The sequence below is a fragment of the Centruroides vittatus genome, unplaced genomic scaffold (assembly GCF_030686945.1).
Source record: "Centruroides vittatus isolate TY-2023 unplaced genomic scaffold, ASM3068694v2 contig_392, whole genome shotgun sequence".
Taxonomy (NCBI): domain Eukaryota; kingdom Metazoa; phylum Arthropoda; class Arachnida; order Scorpiones; family Buthidae; genus Centruroides; species Centruroides vittatus.
Genome location: NW_027122208.1, coordinates 1439987 through 1454657, shown reverse-complemented (window position 1 = coordinate 1454657; position 14671 = coordinate 1439987). Strand labels below are relative to the sequence as shown.

At 27.9% G+C, this 14671-nt stretch overlaps 1 protein-coding gene across 4 annotated transcripts in view; it reads right to left on the bottom strand.

The window, feature by feature from the left end:
- The window catches only part of LOC136975971 (dynamin-like), a 104200-nt gene that overhangs the window by 52298 nt on the left and 37231 nt on the right, over window positions 1–14671 (bottom strand). For 2 of the 4 annotated variants that reach the window (XM_067271159.1, XM_067271161.1), the window contains exons 4-6: window positions 12970–13173; window positions 7447–7545; window positions 7213–7321 (exon numbers count right to left, since the gene is read on the bottom strand). In XM_067271159.1, coding sequence (XP_067127260.1) covers window positions 7213–7321; window positions 7447–7545; window positions 12970–13173 — 412 coding nt within the window. Of the gene's footprint in view, window positions 1–7212; window positions 7322–7446; window positions 7546–12719; window positions 12924–12969; window positions 13174–14671 lie in introns of all 4 variants that reach the window. The other 2 variants (XM_067271160.1, XM_067271163.1) reach the window with 1 other exon arrangement.

Here is a 14671-nt window from a genome sequence, read left to right as displayed (position 1 = left end):
TTGCTTTATTTGTGTATGTTCTGTTAGTTTGGCCTGTTGGAATCCTAAATACTTGTAGAACTCGCCCTCTTCCATGGATTCAATAACGTCTCCATTTCCAAGTGCAAAATCTTCTTTCTTCAGGATTCCTTTTTCTATGTGAACTGTTTTGCATTTATCTAGGCCAAATTCCATTTGTATGTCCTTGGTGTATGAATGTGTGATTTGTAGGAGTTGATGAAGTTGTTTTTGTGTGGATGCATAAAGTTTTATGTCATCCATGTACATGAGATGTGACAGTGTAAACTGTGTTGTTTTTTCGTGTCTGATATTGTAATCATATTGCGTGTTGTTTAACATGTTGGATAATGGGTTCAGGGCTAAGCAGAACCAGAGAGGACTCAAGGAATCTCCTTGAAAAATTCCTCGCCTAATAAAAATTTGGTTTGTTTGTATGGAAGTGTTACTAACCCTGAGATGTAGTGTTGTTCTCCAGTGCTGCATAGTGTTTTGAAAGAATGCAATGAGTGATGGATGTATTTTGTACATGTGTAGGATATGTAGCAGCCAACTGTGTGGAACACTGTCGAATGCTTTTCTGTAGTCTATATATGCCATGTGTATCTTTCTGTGTTGTTTGTGTGCTTGCCGTAGAATGACTGAATCTATGAGTAACTGTTCTTTGCATCCCCTGTGGTTTTGATGACAACCTTTTTGTTGTTCTGTTAGAATGTCGTGTTCTTCAACATGTTTGTATATTTTGTTTGCGATACAGGATGTCAATAATTTGTAAAGTGTTGGAAGACATGTAATTGGTCTGTATTGTGTGGGGTCTGTGGTATTGTTGTTTTTAGGTTTCATGTAGGTGATGCCCTGAGTAAGAAAATTTCGCATGTCCTGTGGATTCATGATAATGTGTGTTAGGTATTTAGCTAGTTCCTGGTGCAGTGATGTGAACTTTTTGTACCAGAAATTGTGAATGTTGTCTACACTAGGTGTCTTCCAGTTGTGTGTTCTGTTGACAGTGTATTGGAAATCATGTATGTTTATCTCAGCATGGGGCATAGTTGGTATGTTGTGCAAGTTTCTGTTCTCCTCCTCGATCCAGCCTGCATCAGCATTGTGCGTGACAGCACTGGACCAAAGAGAAGACCAATATGTTGTGAGTTCTTCTTCTGTTGGTGTGCCACTGTGCTGTGTATCAGTGTTTGCTTTGTTATTAATTTGTCTGTAAAAGAGTTTTTCATTGTTTGTAAATAATTTATTTTGTTGTTTTCGTAGTGTACATGTTTTGTATCGTTTGAGTCTACGTGCTTTGGCAGCAAGTTTCTGTTTTAGTGTATCAATGTATTCTGTAATGCGTGTGTTGTGATGTTCGTGTTTTGTGTGTGTTTTTACTTTCTTGAAAATGTTTTTGAGCTGTTTCCTTAATTTGGGTGTTATGTTGTTTTTAGCGTATTGTGTCAGCTTGCCTAATTGCTGTCTAATGTCATTTATTTGTATTTCTATTCTTCTCTGCCAGGCAGGCTTGTGATAGAATTTTGTTTTCTGTGTGTTTGTCTGTGATTGTACTTTCAGCCCATGGTGTGTCACTACTGTGACTGCCCCAGCATAAACTAATGTATGAATGTCTGAGAGTGTAGAAATTGAATGAATGTAGTGTGGTAGTAAGTGAGTGTTTACGTAATTTAGTGTTTTTCCTACTTCCTTTGACGTGTTGATTTTTGGTATTCGTGGTCGTTGTGTGGGATCTGTGCCTGTATATTTAGTGAGTGTTTCCTGAAATATATGTGAGAGTGTATTAACTAAATCCATGTCTATGTTATCAGTGATGGATGAGGAAATGTCTGTAGTATCATTAGTGGTAATTGTTGTATGTGTGTTATTATCAATGCTTTTTGCTGGATTATCCTGACAGGTTACATGATCTTCATTAATGTTAGATGTTTCTGTCTGTTGATGTATTTGATCAGCAACCTGTTGTTTGATAAGTTCAAGTGTTGTTTGTGGAATAAGGTTGTTGTGTATAATTGTTCTTTTTTGATCAACAACCCTTTGTTCAGTGACAGTGAAATGAGGATATTGTTGTGTGAATTTATGGTGTATTTGTTGTCTGTATGCTGTCATGTTTGTTTCAAGTTTTGTGATCGTGTAATAAGTATGGATGATAAACTCATTCATTTCTACTGTCCATTTCATCCGTTGGCGTGGTTTTCCAGCCTTTGTGGTCTGTGGATGCATTGCCACAGAAACACCAAGGCTGGGTTTGTTCCTCACATCTGTTGAGGGCATTGCAGTAGCCATGCTTGGGCCGGTGCTGCTTTCGCCACCGGTAACCAGGGGAGACTGTGGCCTATTTTTCGAACGTGAGCCTCTGCCTAACTCACGAACGCGGACCTTGTTAACCCGGGCGACGTCCGAGCCGGTATCACACTTTGATCTAGTTATTACCATGATGAATATCTCCACAGAATGTGGGCGTGGTCACTCTTAGCTTCATTTCTCCCCATAGACCTTACTGGCATGGGTGTCCCTACCAGGAGCTTATGCTCCAGCCTGCGTTGCCCTATGGATCAGTAAAATTACTGGGCTCTCCCACCACGACCAGGTGGTGACCACGGGAGAGTTATTATTATTATTATTATTATTATTATTATGTTTTTTGTTTTGCAGTATCATTTTTAATATCCAGTGTATAATTTAAATAAGAAATTCAGCAATTTAAACTACTGTATTATGAGCAAATAATGATTTAACCAGTTTAAACATTATTTTAAACTGATAACTTCACAATGTCAGCTAAATGCTGAGGCTAATAGAGCAAAAAGACAACTTAAAATTACCAAAATTACCTTAAGAAAATAATAACTATATCTAAAATAATGCTTACAATATGTGAAGTTTTATAAGTACAGTGAAATGTAGGTATAACAAATGCCAGTTTAACGAAATTTTCAGTATAACAATCTCCCATCAATTTCCTATTCATCTCAATCCAAAAATGTTTCAGTTTAACAAATACCATTATAATGAAAATTTCAGTTTAACCTAATAAAAATTCTGTCCATTACAAAAGAATAGTTTCATTATAACAAAATCTATAAATGCATAAATCATTCATTATTAGTAAATGATGAATATTATGTCAAACAGTCTGGCAACATTAATTTTAATGTCTAGTTCAACTGGCAACACTGATTTTAATCCTCAGTTATGGTTTTGTTTTGATGTTATTACTCTACAGTTTATTTTTTTTTAAGTTTATGAGAAAAAAATAAAAAAAAAACAAAAACAAAAGCAGTTTTCTTTGGAAAAAAATAATAAAATATTAGATAACATGCAAAAAGGAATTAAACAAAATGGTAGGTTGTCAGGCACATCGCCTGACAACCTACCGCAGTGTTTCTCAAACTTTTTTGTCTGGTGGCACACTGAAGTTATTAAACAAAATTCACGGCACCCCTATTATTATTATTAATACCGTATTATTATTTTTTTGCTTTTTTACGGTTAGTAAAGATATGAAGGATGAAAAGTCTTTGAAAAAAATAAAAGTTTTTTAAAGTAAGTTTATTCCCAAACAACACAAAAACATTCAAAACAAAAGTTATTATTATAAAGGTGATAAAATGAGCTCTCAATTTTTGATGATTTACTAGTGCTAATTGATTCCTTAGCTTTGCTACCAGTAACCACTTCTTGATCATTAGAATCTTCACGTTTTCTTTTTTTAATGAAAAAATTATTCATAATACTGAACGACATAATTTAATTAACTTCAATATTTTATTATAAAATTTAATTACAAGTTGTTAATTTATTTTTTCTTGCTGTAAAGAAGAAAAATATTTGTATATAAAGCTTTTTCGTTATTGTCTGAACATATAACAATAATAAAAACAACTACTTACTGCATTCAACGTATTTATATTGCACTTCTACTCACTGCAGGAACAGAAGAACAGACAACTAGTAACTAGTTCGTTTTTTATCTAGTATTTACGTGTCGCCAATTACCGAGTCACTGAGACGAGTGGTGACGTAACAAGATTAGTAGAAAAAACCAATATTCATTTTTTATAGTTGTTTTAATTATTTATTTAATTTAATACTTTAATTCCATTATTTTAAGTACAGTAGTGAACCGAAAATCGGAATCAATTGGGGACTGGGGTTGTTCAGATTACGGATTTGTTCCGATTACGGTTTATGTACGAAAAAATATATTAACCTGTCCGATGTTCAAATTTTTCTCCGTTGCGTGTCGCTTCGTGTTGAATTTTCGTCGATTTTAAGCCTAACGAAAATTTTTATAATAATAATCGAGGCTATCGTGTCGTTAAAAATTATTTCTGCATTTTGTACAAACAAAATAAATATATTGAAGAATATAAAAACATGAAAATTATACTTTAGAAGTAAATTTAGTATCAAAAACGTTCGATTCGGCACGACACAGTCCGACTGAAAATCGTGCCGATTACCGGCGATTCCGATTACCGGGGTGCCGATTTACGAGTCTCTACTGTAATTTTAATTTAATTATTTAAAAATTTCGCGGCACCCTTGTGGCGTAATTTCGCGGCACCCTTGTGGCGTACTTGCGGCACCCGCTTTGAGAACCACTGACCTACTGGAATCCTGTGTCACAGTACTGGATTTTATCAAAAAAACCTTAATTAAAGAAATGACACACAAAAATTAACTTCTTTTATCGGAAAATAATGGCTTCAAGCAGAAATAACAATTAAAGAGGCAGGATTCTAACTAATCAGTATTACTATATTGTTATTTTAGTTGTTCGTTCATGATATTTTTTGATAAATTTTTATTCTAATTTAACATAACTTACATTCTGAAAATATGAAATTTGATTCCATATAAATACTAACAGACAAACTGTATTTTTAAAAACTTTCTTACTTCAAAAACGTAAGCAATTTTTTTTATCAAGAAATTTCTTTTATCCTTGCATTTTGACTGTATTTAAATAGAATTAAATTTTAATATAGTGAAAATATTTCAATGGTCCCCTCAATTCTGTTATACTAACATTCACTGTATATCTTAGATGTTTTGGAACATGCTAATTCTGATAAATTATTGTTATAAGTTGTCTAATATTATCACATAAGCAGATTCTACTGTACTTAAAATAATCAAAATTTTTGTTTAAAATAAAAAAATGAACAAAATTTCAATTTAGCAGATCAACTTAATTGTCAAATTTAAACTTAAAATTGCTGCCAAGGTTTTGAAATTATCTAAATCTTTGAAAATCTATTAATACATTTAAATTTATACATGTATTTAATGCACTTTCTCACTACACCAGGCTGTATAAATTCAACACACAACCAGTAACCGGCACGAAAAATTTCAAAATGGCAAACGTTATCGATGCCCCTCCCGGGCTCTTCCTCGGGCTTAATTTGTTTCTTCCGTCGGAACCGGATTCTTTAATTTAAAGGTTTTTTAAATTTGTAACGTGCCCTGTTTCCGAAATTCCGAACACGAAAGGAATCCACAAGCTATTTCAAATATCTTTTCTACCAATGGGGATTCGATATGTGCACGTCATATTATTTAAACTTATCTCTTAAGATTTATTGTCTAGTAAGAATTGCCATGCTGTAGAGATTCATTTCTTCTTTAATGCATTGGTTCATATTATTTAATCAGTTAACATTGCCATAATAATACATTTTGCCTCTTCTATATTTGACTTTTTTAGGAGTAAAAAAAAAATCAAAGATAATCTAAAGTTAAAGCAACCTACATCTAATATTAAAAAGAAAACTTATCATCTAACAAAACTTACAAAAGTTTCTTATTTTATTACAGACAAACTGATTTTCAGACATAATGCATTCCTAAAACACATATGAAATTGATTATCTAGAAGTCAAACAATAGAGTTGCATGTTATAAAGGGATTACATTCTTGATGCGACGTTTCATACAATTTCATGCACGATATGGCATTTTATACAAGTGTTATCCAAAAGTTGTTGTTACCGTTGATATTATTATTATCATAGTGTTCAAAAGAAATAATTTTATGTAATCAGATTAATTCCAGACTGTACTGTACAAACAAATGTCAAAATTCAAAAAACCATTAATGCTAAGATTTTTTAATATGAATTACTACAAAGTATTATATTGTAAATGTTATTTCTTATTTCTTTGTTACTAAATGTAAGTATTTTTGTGTAAGTGTAATGCTTTTATATGAATGCATACAAGTTTCAGAATACCACAGTGGCTGAAGTGGTATTGTGAAATGGTGGAGAAAAGCAAGCTGCAACTGAAAACATTTAGTTATATCAGTCTAATTTCATTTGAAATATTTCTTGTATGAAAATTCAATACAAAGTTTTGAATGTCTATTGAATTAGTGAATGAAAACATCAATCAATTTTGACTTTTTACAATTACATAAAAATTATAAAAACAATACAATAAATCAATAAAATTTTAACTTTAAAAAAGTAGATAACCTAACAATTGCAATTTTATTGAGTAGTAATGTATTGTACTTAAATATTTTTAGTCCTTATGATATATCTCAAAATTATTTATCGTAGCCTAACAGAATAAAGCAAAACTTTATTATTGCTTAATGCAAAACTTTAAAGTTTTTATTTGTTAATCTTTAAAACAAGCTTTAAGGATTAACAAATAAAACTATATCTATTGTAAAGTTCTAAACACCGTTGAATTATACTGTCGTATAGTTTTTCTGTGGAAATAAATCTATTTTATTATTATAGAATAAAATTAAAATTATTAGTTTACAAATGTAAGTTTTTTTTTTCAATTAGTAAATACACGTGTTAATAATTGTAAAAACAATGAATGATATAATCACAAAAATTATATTGTTTAAATTTATTGATTATTAAAGTTAATTATATCAATTTCAAGCAATTGTAATAGTTTTGAACAATAATAACATAATAATTATAACAATTTTTATATAGTCAAAACAAAGCATTTGTAAAATTAAATTAATGTACAATTTTATATTCTATAAATAAATCAAGATAAAATAAATTTTTCATTTATATATAAATATTTTATACATTATTCACTACAATGACTAAAATATTTATATATAAATTTATTATTTATTGCAATCAATAATGGAACTATTTGCATTAGTCGTTAAAAAATAGTTTATAATAATTTTAAATGTAATTAGGGGATAAAACTTTGATATGTTTTAACCTATAGGCAGGATGACTAAGGAAAAATCTTCTTTCAGATTCTAAAGCTGCCCTAATATCTTTCCTTCCTTCAATATCTTTCTGACTTCGATTAACTACACCAACATAACCTTAAAATAATCAATTAACAAATTATTTTCTATTGTTTAATATTTCATAGCTTAGTTCAATCGAACATCAAAATTTAATTACTTTCGCTATTTTTTTGAATTTTTTATATAAATTATGAAATTACCTCTTCTAAGAGGAAATATTTTATTTTCAAGTATGTCACGAGCATCAGTACCATCATCCATCAAATCTAACTTTGTTATAACTCCTATTGTTCGTAATCCTGAAAATATTTAATAAAATATGTTAGACACGCAGAACTTACATTTATTTTTTAATATTCTCTATAAACAATAAAAAAACTGATGAATAAACAAAAGAAAAATGCAAAATAATTTTTGTTTTTAATTTGATACAAAAAATGTGTATGACACAAAATTAATTATGTATGTACGTATTTATATATATAAACCATTGTTTATAACAAAGAGAGGAAATATATATATTCCCCTCTTTGTTCCCCTTCCCCAAAGGAAAAATATATATATTTCCTTTGTTATAAACAACGAATTCTATTTTACCAATCAAAAATCCAACCAAATGAATCTAAAAGCTAAAAAAAATTTAACATTATCACAAAAATTTTGTTATTCTGAACTAAATCATATCATATATTAAAAGTATAAATTTTAAAATACTATATTTAATTTAAAAAAGTTAATGCTTCAAAGGGCAACAAATTACTTCCCCAAACAAGAACCCCAGAGATAAAAATAGGAACAAATATGGTAAAAAATAAAAAGTAACAGAAAATAAAATTAAAAAAAACTGAAAAATAAATGGTATATAAAAACATTTAAAAATTAATACATTAAATAAATTATATAAGGTTATATTTTAAGTACATTTTAATTTTTCAAATTATTATACATATTGAATACATTAAAGTTCACATCCAGATTTAATAATCATAACCCACAATCCTTATAAACACATGAATTAATATACTTTATACTTCCTTTAAACTAATCAGTTTTTCAACATTCTGAAAAGTAAAACACTGATTATTATGCCAATACATTCAATTTATAAACTATTTTTGATGTATTCATATAAAAATATGAAACATTTTGATTTTTAAATTTTATTTTAAAAATATATTAAATGCTGTTTAATAAATAACAAACACAGTACATTTAATCTTTGTAATAAAAAAAATTAAAATAGACATGGAGTTAAAAAATATTTGATTCAGATTGTTAAATTTAAGATTTATATTTACTTTAAAAATGAAATATGAAATTTTTTAATGTGAAAAATATATAATTTCATATTTTTAACATCCTTAAATAATTCCATAATTTTTTTCTGTTTATACTGTCAACAATACAATTTTTAATTTATTTATACCATATTTTTATTATTTCTTAAAACCTTTATTTCATCATTACTAATCTAATCTCTTTTATTGTTTTATTTTTACAAACAGTTTTAATAAAAATTATCTAATGATTTAAATACAATATATAGGGGTAGGCATACATTCTCTTCATTTTCATTACATTTTATTTTTAAAAATCTGTTAGTTAACAGTGTTTGGTTTGCCCCAAAAAATAAACATTTAAAGTTTTTTCCTTTTCTGGTATTTTCTTTTCATTTTTTCCACCCACTCCTTTCCATCTTTGCAAAATCAACAACAACAGTCAACACTATGACAATCCAATATCTCAACAAATTTTTCCTTTGGGCTTATGTCGAGAATGATCTATTCGATACGTATACCCGATGTTGACACACTAAGGAGAATAACAGATACTATTGCTTCTGTCTATGTAGAGATGTTGGAGAAAGCTCGACAAGAAATGGCATATTGGCGAAATGTACTCTGGGTCACAAAAGACACGTGTAGAAGTTTATTGAGTCAAAAAAATTTTATATCTTGCCTTACATTGTTAAAATCTGTTAATTGTACCTGTAGTTGTTGTCATGTAATAAAATTTTATAATACAAAAAAGACTATGCCCATCCTGAATAACTGAAAGTCTTACAAGATTATTCCTAAATAATCAAATAAGAATGCTTATAGTCAGTCAACTCATTCATATTAAACATTTTTAATGTTTTCTTAAGTTGAAAAAGTCATAAAAAAACAAACACACTCCAACTTTTTAAATCTAAAAAGTAATGAGAAACTATTTACTGTGATATTACATAACACTAGACTGCAATTTTCAATCATATTTTAAAGTTAATTTAAAATAAAGGCTCTCAATTTTAGTAGTCTTTCCCCTGTACATCACACTTTTCCTGTCCACAACAGAGTCGTGCCAATCATTATCTAACCCCGTTTTTGAGAAAGTTTTTGAATTGAAGTAACTTGATTTCTGGTCGAGACTGGAAATTTTGTATATAGTTAATTGGAGTTTTCATTTTTTTTTCCTTCCAAAAACTTCAAATAAGAATTTATTAAATATTGTGCACAAGAGTAAGATCATTTAATAAAAAAATAAATTTATAAATTTATATAAGATATACAAATTTTAAAATTTAAACTAAATGAATGAATAGTTCCATAACTAAACTAAAAATATTTTACATTTCTCTAGTTTTTACTTATATATATTTTTTTATATAAAATTACAAAAATCGGCAATCATCTTCATTTATTATTTTTACGTAAAGTATTATTTTTCATAAAATTTAATTTTTGAATTTTCACATTCTCGTTATTTTTAAATTATTCGAGAACAAATCCATGAAAAAATATCAAGCAAATGTTTAACAAGAAAAAAAAAATATTCAAAACAAAAAGAAAGATACAAGGTTCTATTAAAAAATTTGTAAAATGGATTTATAATATTTTTGCACAGTACAATATTAGTTTCATATTTTAAATATCTACTTAATCTTTATTTTTCAAAAATGTTTATGTAAACATTGTTTTTCTTAATCTATACTAATATATAAAGTGAGAATGTTTGGTTGTTTGTTAGTTGGAGGGAATCTCAATCTACTAAACTAATTTTTACAATTCTTTCACTATTGGGAAGTTTATTCCTTCCAGATAAATCTAGGCTATATATTATTTTTACATTAAAACAGAAAAATGCACAAGAAAGATTTCTTACTGCAGTATTTGTCTCGCATCATCATTTGCCTGCTCCGTTCAAGATCAATCCCTGTCACAACCTGGTGGGATTTTTAAATTTATTATCTTATCTATTCAGTTTTAGGTGCCATACTGGAAATATGGACTACCATAAAACTCAGACCAGACTCCTCTTCTCTGATTTCATTCTCTACCTCCAAACTTTTGAGTGATCTGGATAAAATTTATGTAGTTATTCTCTATAATCCTCCAAAAAATATACACTATTTAAAATTCAGACCCTCACTCCTTCCTAATTTCATCCCCTACAAATTGTCAAATCCTTTGACTGATTTGCACCAAATTTTGTATAGTTACTCTGTCACCATGCAAGAAACACATGCTATCTTATAAAGAGGACAAGTCAATCCTCTCAGAGTTCCTGGGCAACACTGGGCATTCTTTGCTAGTTTTTATATAACCAAATAAAAATTATTCATCAAAAATATTTGACTAATTATTAAAATCTGCCTATCTGGAAAAAAATACAAATACATTTCACTGTTATTTCTCTTTTGAAAACTTTAATTTAAAAGAAAATTCATTAGTTAATCTTTTTGGATTAAATCATTACATGATTTAATTTAAATTGTAAATAATTTCAATGATTAATCTTTCAAACTTAAATGCCAATAGTTTGAAGTGTACATAATACATTTAAAACAGTAACAGATCATCATATACTATTTCATTATATTGTATAAAATAATAACCTAATATGATGAAAACAATTGTTATATAGAAATTATTGTAATAAAATACCTTTACAAATAGTTTTGATAGTTTTGTCAAACTTTTAATAGATCCTTGTATGTTTAAATAATAAGGAAACAAATAAATAGATATATTTATACACACACATATATATTATTTACATGCACAATCTTTAATATTATTTTATATTATTTACTGTTTAAGATTAATAACTTTATAATTTAATTAATTAATTAATTAAGAAAAAGTTTTTGAGTAGCATGCTTTAACTCAGATTATAAAAATTTTAAATATTTACAAAAAATATGGAAAGAATTAAATATTCACAAAAATATCAGAAATTATATAATAAAATATTTTTCAATTCTATATACAGTAGGATCCCAGCATACACAACCAATATGTCTTGTGTAAATGAAAATTTGCATAAAATAACAAACTGTATTAATTATTAAGTATTTCCTATAGTAACATTAAGTAATATACCTGTTACACATTTTTTAAATAAAATTTAACACTAAATAATAAATAGTATGATACCATAAGTCATACTAATAATTTTAAAAAATTTTCAGAAGTACTTGTTCTTCTTTTTTTACTGAAGTAACTTAGACAAAATTTTTATAACCTTTCATTGAGAGAAGGTAGTCCAAAATGCCAAATAACTATCATACAGATTAGTGTTACAATAAATACCTGAAAAAATAATTATCATCCTCTAGTTTCTGTGCACGCCTCGATTTAACAAGTTCTTAAATAAAAAAGAAGGTTCTCGTAAACATTTTTTACTTCTCAAATTAAACTGAGGAGGAGGAGAATAAAAAAGAATTGTTTATGATTGATTTTTAACTTTGCCTTGGTAAGCAACAAATTTCACACTGACAAAATTTGCAGCATTACCAAAGTATTGTCATCCATTTTTTCTTATTATTTCTGTTATCGGCCATGAGGTGCAGCTGAGAAATTCTGTACTCAATTTGGTGTAGCAGATACAAAACAGAAACAGATTTTTTTGTATGATTCTGTTTCTATTATATCTTTCTGGTTCCTGGTGATATAGAAACAAAGCATTACCTTTGTTGAAATTCAAAAATATTTAATTTTTGTCTATTTAAGTGTGAATATGATTTCTGAGATTATAAATTTTTATTTGAATTAATGAAGATAAAATATTTTATGGATTTCTATTTAACAATTTTTATTGAAAAATTTGCACCTGTAAACCAAGGGACATGAATATACGGTATATACATATTTTTTTACCCACTATTTCTAATTCAGCATTTAAATAAGTACAGATCCTAACTAGATCTAGATTGGCATAATTTATATATCAAAATTTAATTTTGAAATCAACTGTCTGTCATGTTCATTAAAAAAACACATACACATTTACTCTCTATAGAAAGATATTAACAAACACTGTTTTATGTCATGCTGTTGTCTTAATTTTATTGTTTTTTAATAATGGAAAAAAGCCATTCTTCTAATTATAAATGTTATTTATATTAATAATACAAAACCTTATTAGTATTCAGTAATTTTTTATTTCTTACTCTATCACACTTCATGCCTTTATGACAAATATATCTAACCTCCAGGATCAGCTTCTCTTGCCATTTTAAGACCATCTGATGTAGCAATATCAGAATTAGCAGGAGTTACTGAGAGTATCAAACAATTTTTATTTGTTATATAACTCATTATGAGATCATGAAGTTTCTTTTCTATATCCAATGGTTGATCTCCAATAGGAACTCGAGTCATTCCGGGTAAATCCACTAATGTCAAATTTAAAACTGGAAAAATAAAAATTTCAAATATAAATATTGTAAAATATTATACCTTCAGGATCAACTTCTTTGGCTAATTTAAGAGCATCTGATGTAGCTAAATCTTGAGTGGCTGCAGTAATAGCTAAAATCAAGCAGGTATCTTTGGAGACAAATGATAAAAGCATATCTCGTATTTGAAATTCTATGTCGTGTGGCTGATCGCCAACTGGCACTTTGGTCATTCCAGGAAGATCAATCAATGTTAAGTTCAATACTAAATATAAATCACCATTTTAAATTGATTAATTAAATTATGTTTAACAAAAAAATAAAAAATAATATAATTTGTATAATTTGTAAAACAAAACATTAATTTTTAAATAATGATATTTAACTAATAGCATTTAATAAAATATTTAAAAACACAACACTAGTCGTGTAAATGAATAAATGAATCAAACACTTAAAAACCTTTTACAAAGGACTAGTTAAGAATTTCAATTAAACATTTGTCTTTAACTAGTGCTATATAAAAGGTTTTGAAGTGTTTGATTCATTTAAAAACTTATTTAAGTACAAAAGTTATTATTGTATAACATTTAAAATTGTTTTAAATTAATTCTAAAGCTAAAAACATAATATAAGTCTTTAAACATTCTACTAAATTAAAGTAACATAGCTTTATAATACTAATAAATGTACCTTTAACTCTATGAAATATGGGAAAATTTTTTCCCATAACAGACACAGGATAATATTCTGCACCAACCAATGACAAGTATGAAGGTAATCTACATCACATAAGTAATGATAATATAGATTTGCTAGTATTAATATTATAAATTTTATTATATTATTGTCACTATAATCAGACATTTTTCCTCTATAAGATTTTTTGATTATTATAAGCAGATCAAATCAATGAAACAAAAAACACAGTACAAAAAAGTCAAATAATAGAATAAACTCAACACAGAACATTATCACTATTCGCTTAAATTATGGCAATCTTTATAAAAATTGATAGACTGAAAAGAAGAATTCATTAGCTGGCTATAAATGACTAAAACGTAACAATCTATATATATTGAATATATAATCGAGATGGGTTGATAATAATAAGCGCAGAGCCCAAACGATTAGGAGTTGAAAGTTGAAATTTGGTACACGGTTAGGGTACGTCACGAGAATGTACACTAAGAAGAGATTTTTTGAAATTATCCCCAGCGGGGAAGAGGGACGGGATTAAGGCTTACCGTGAAAAACTCAGCTTCTATTATACTATTTTAGATGCGGTTTTTTGCAATTTTGATTGTTTTAGTAGGGTACCACATTTAGTAGGGTACCATGTGGGGATGAAAGAAGCATATTCCTTAACAATGGAAGTGTTAACAATGGAAGTATTAAGAAAAAGCAGCGTGCAAGATTTACAGGTGCAGATGTGGTTTTTTGCATTTTTGCGGGAAATTGAACATATTTTTAGACACATCTAAAAATTCTCTAATTAGTCTGGAAACGGGGACCTAATTCTTGCATTTTGTGAAAACGGGTAAGATTGGCTATAATGTAATAATGCTAATTTTTGCTATCGTTACTTTTTGCCCGAGCAATGCCGGGCTTATCTGCTAATAAATTGATAATTTCACAATGAAAACAATGAGATAATTGTTTTTATATGATAATTGTTTTTATAATGAGATAATTGATAATAAACAAAGTAATTGTTTTTTGTTGTAAAATATCATAAAACTAATAGATAACATAATACTAAA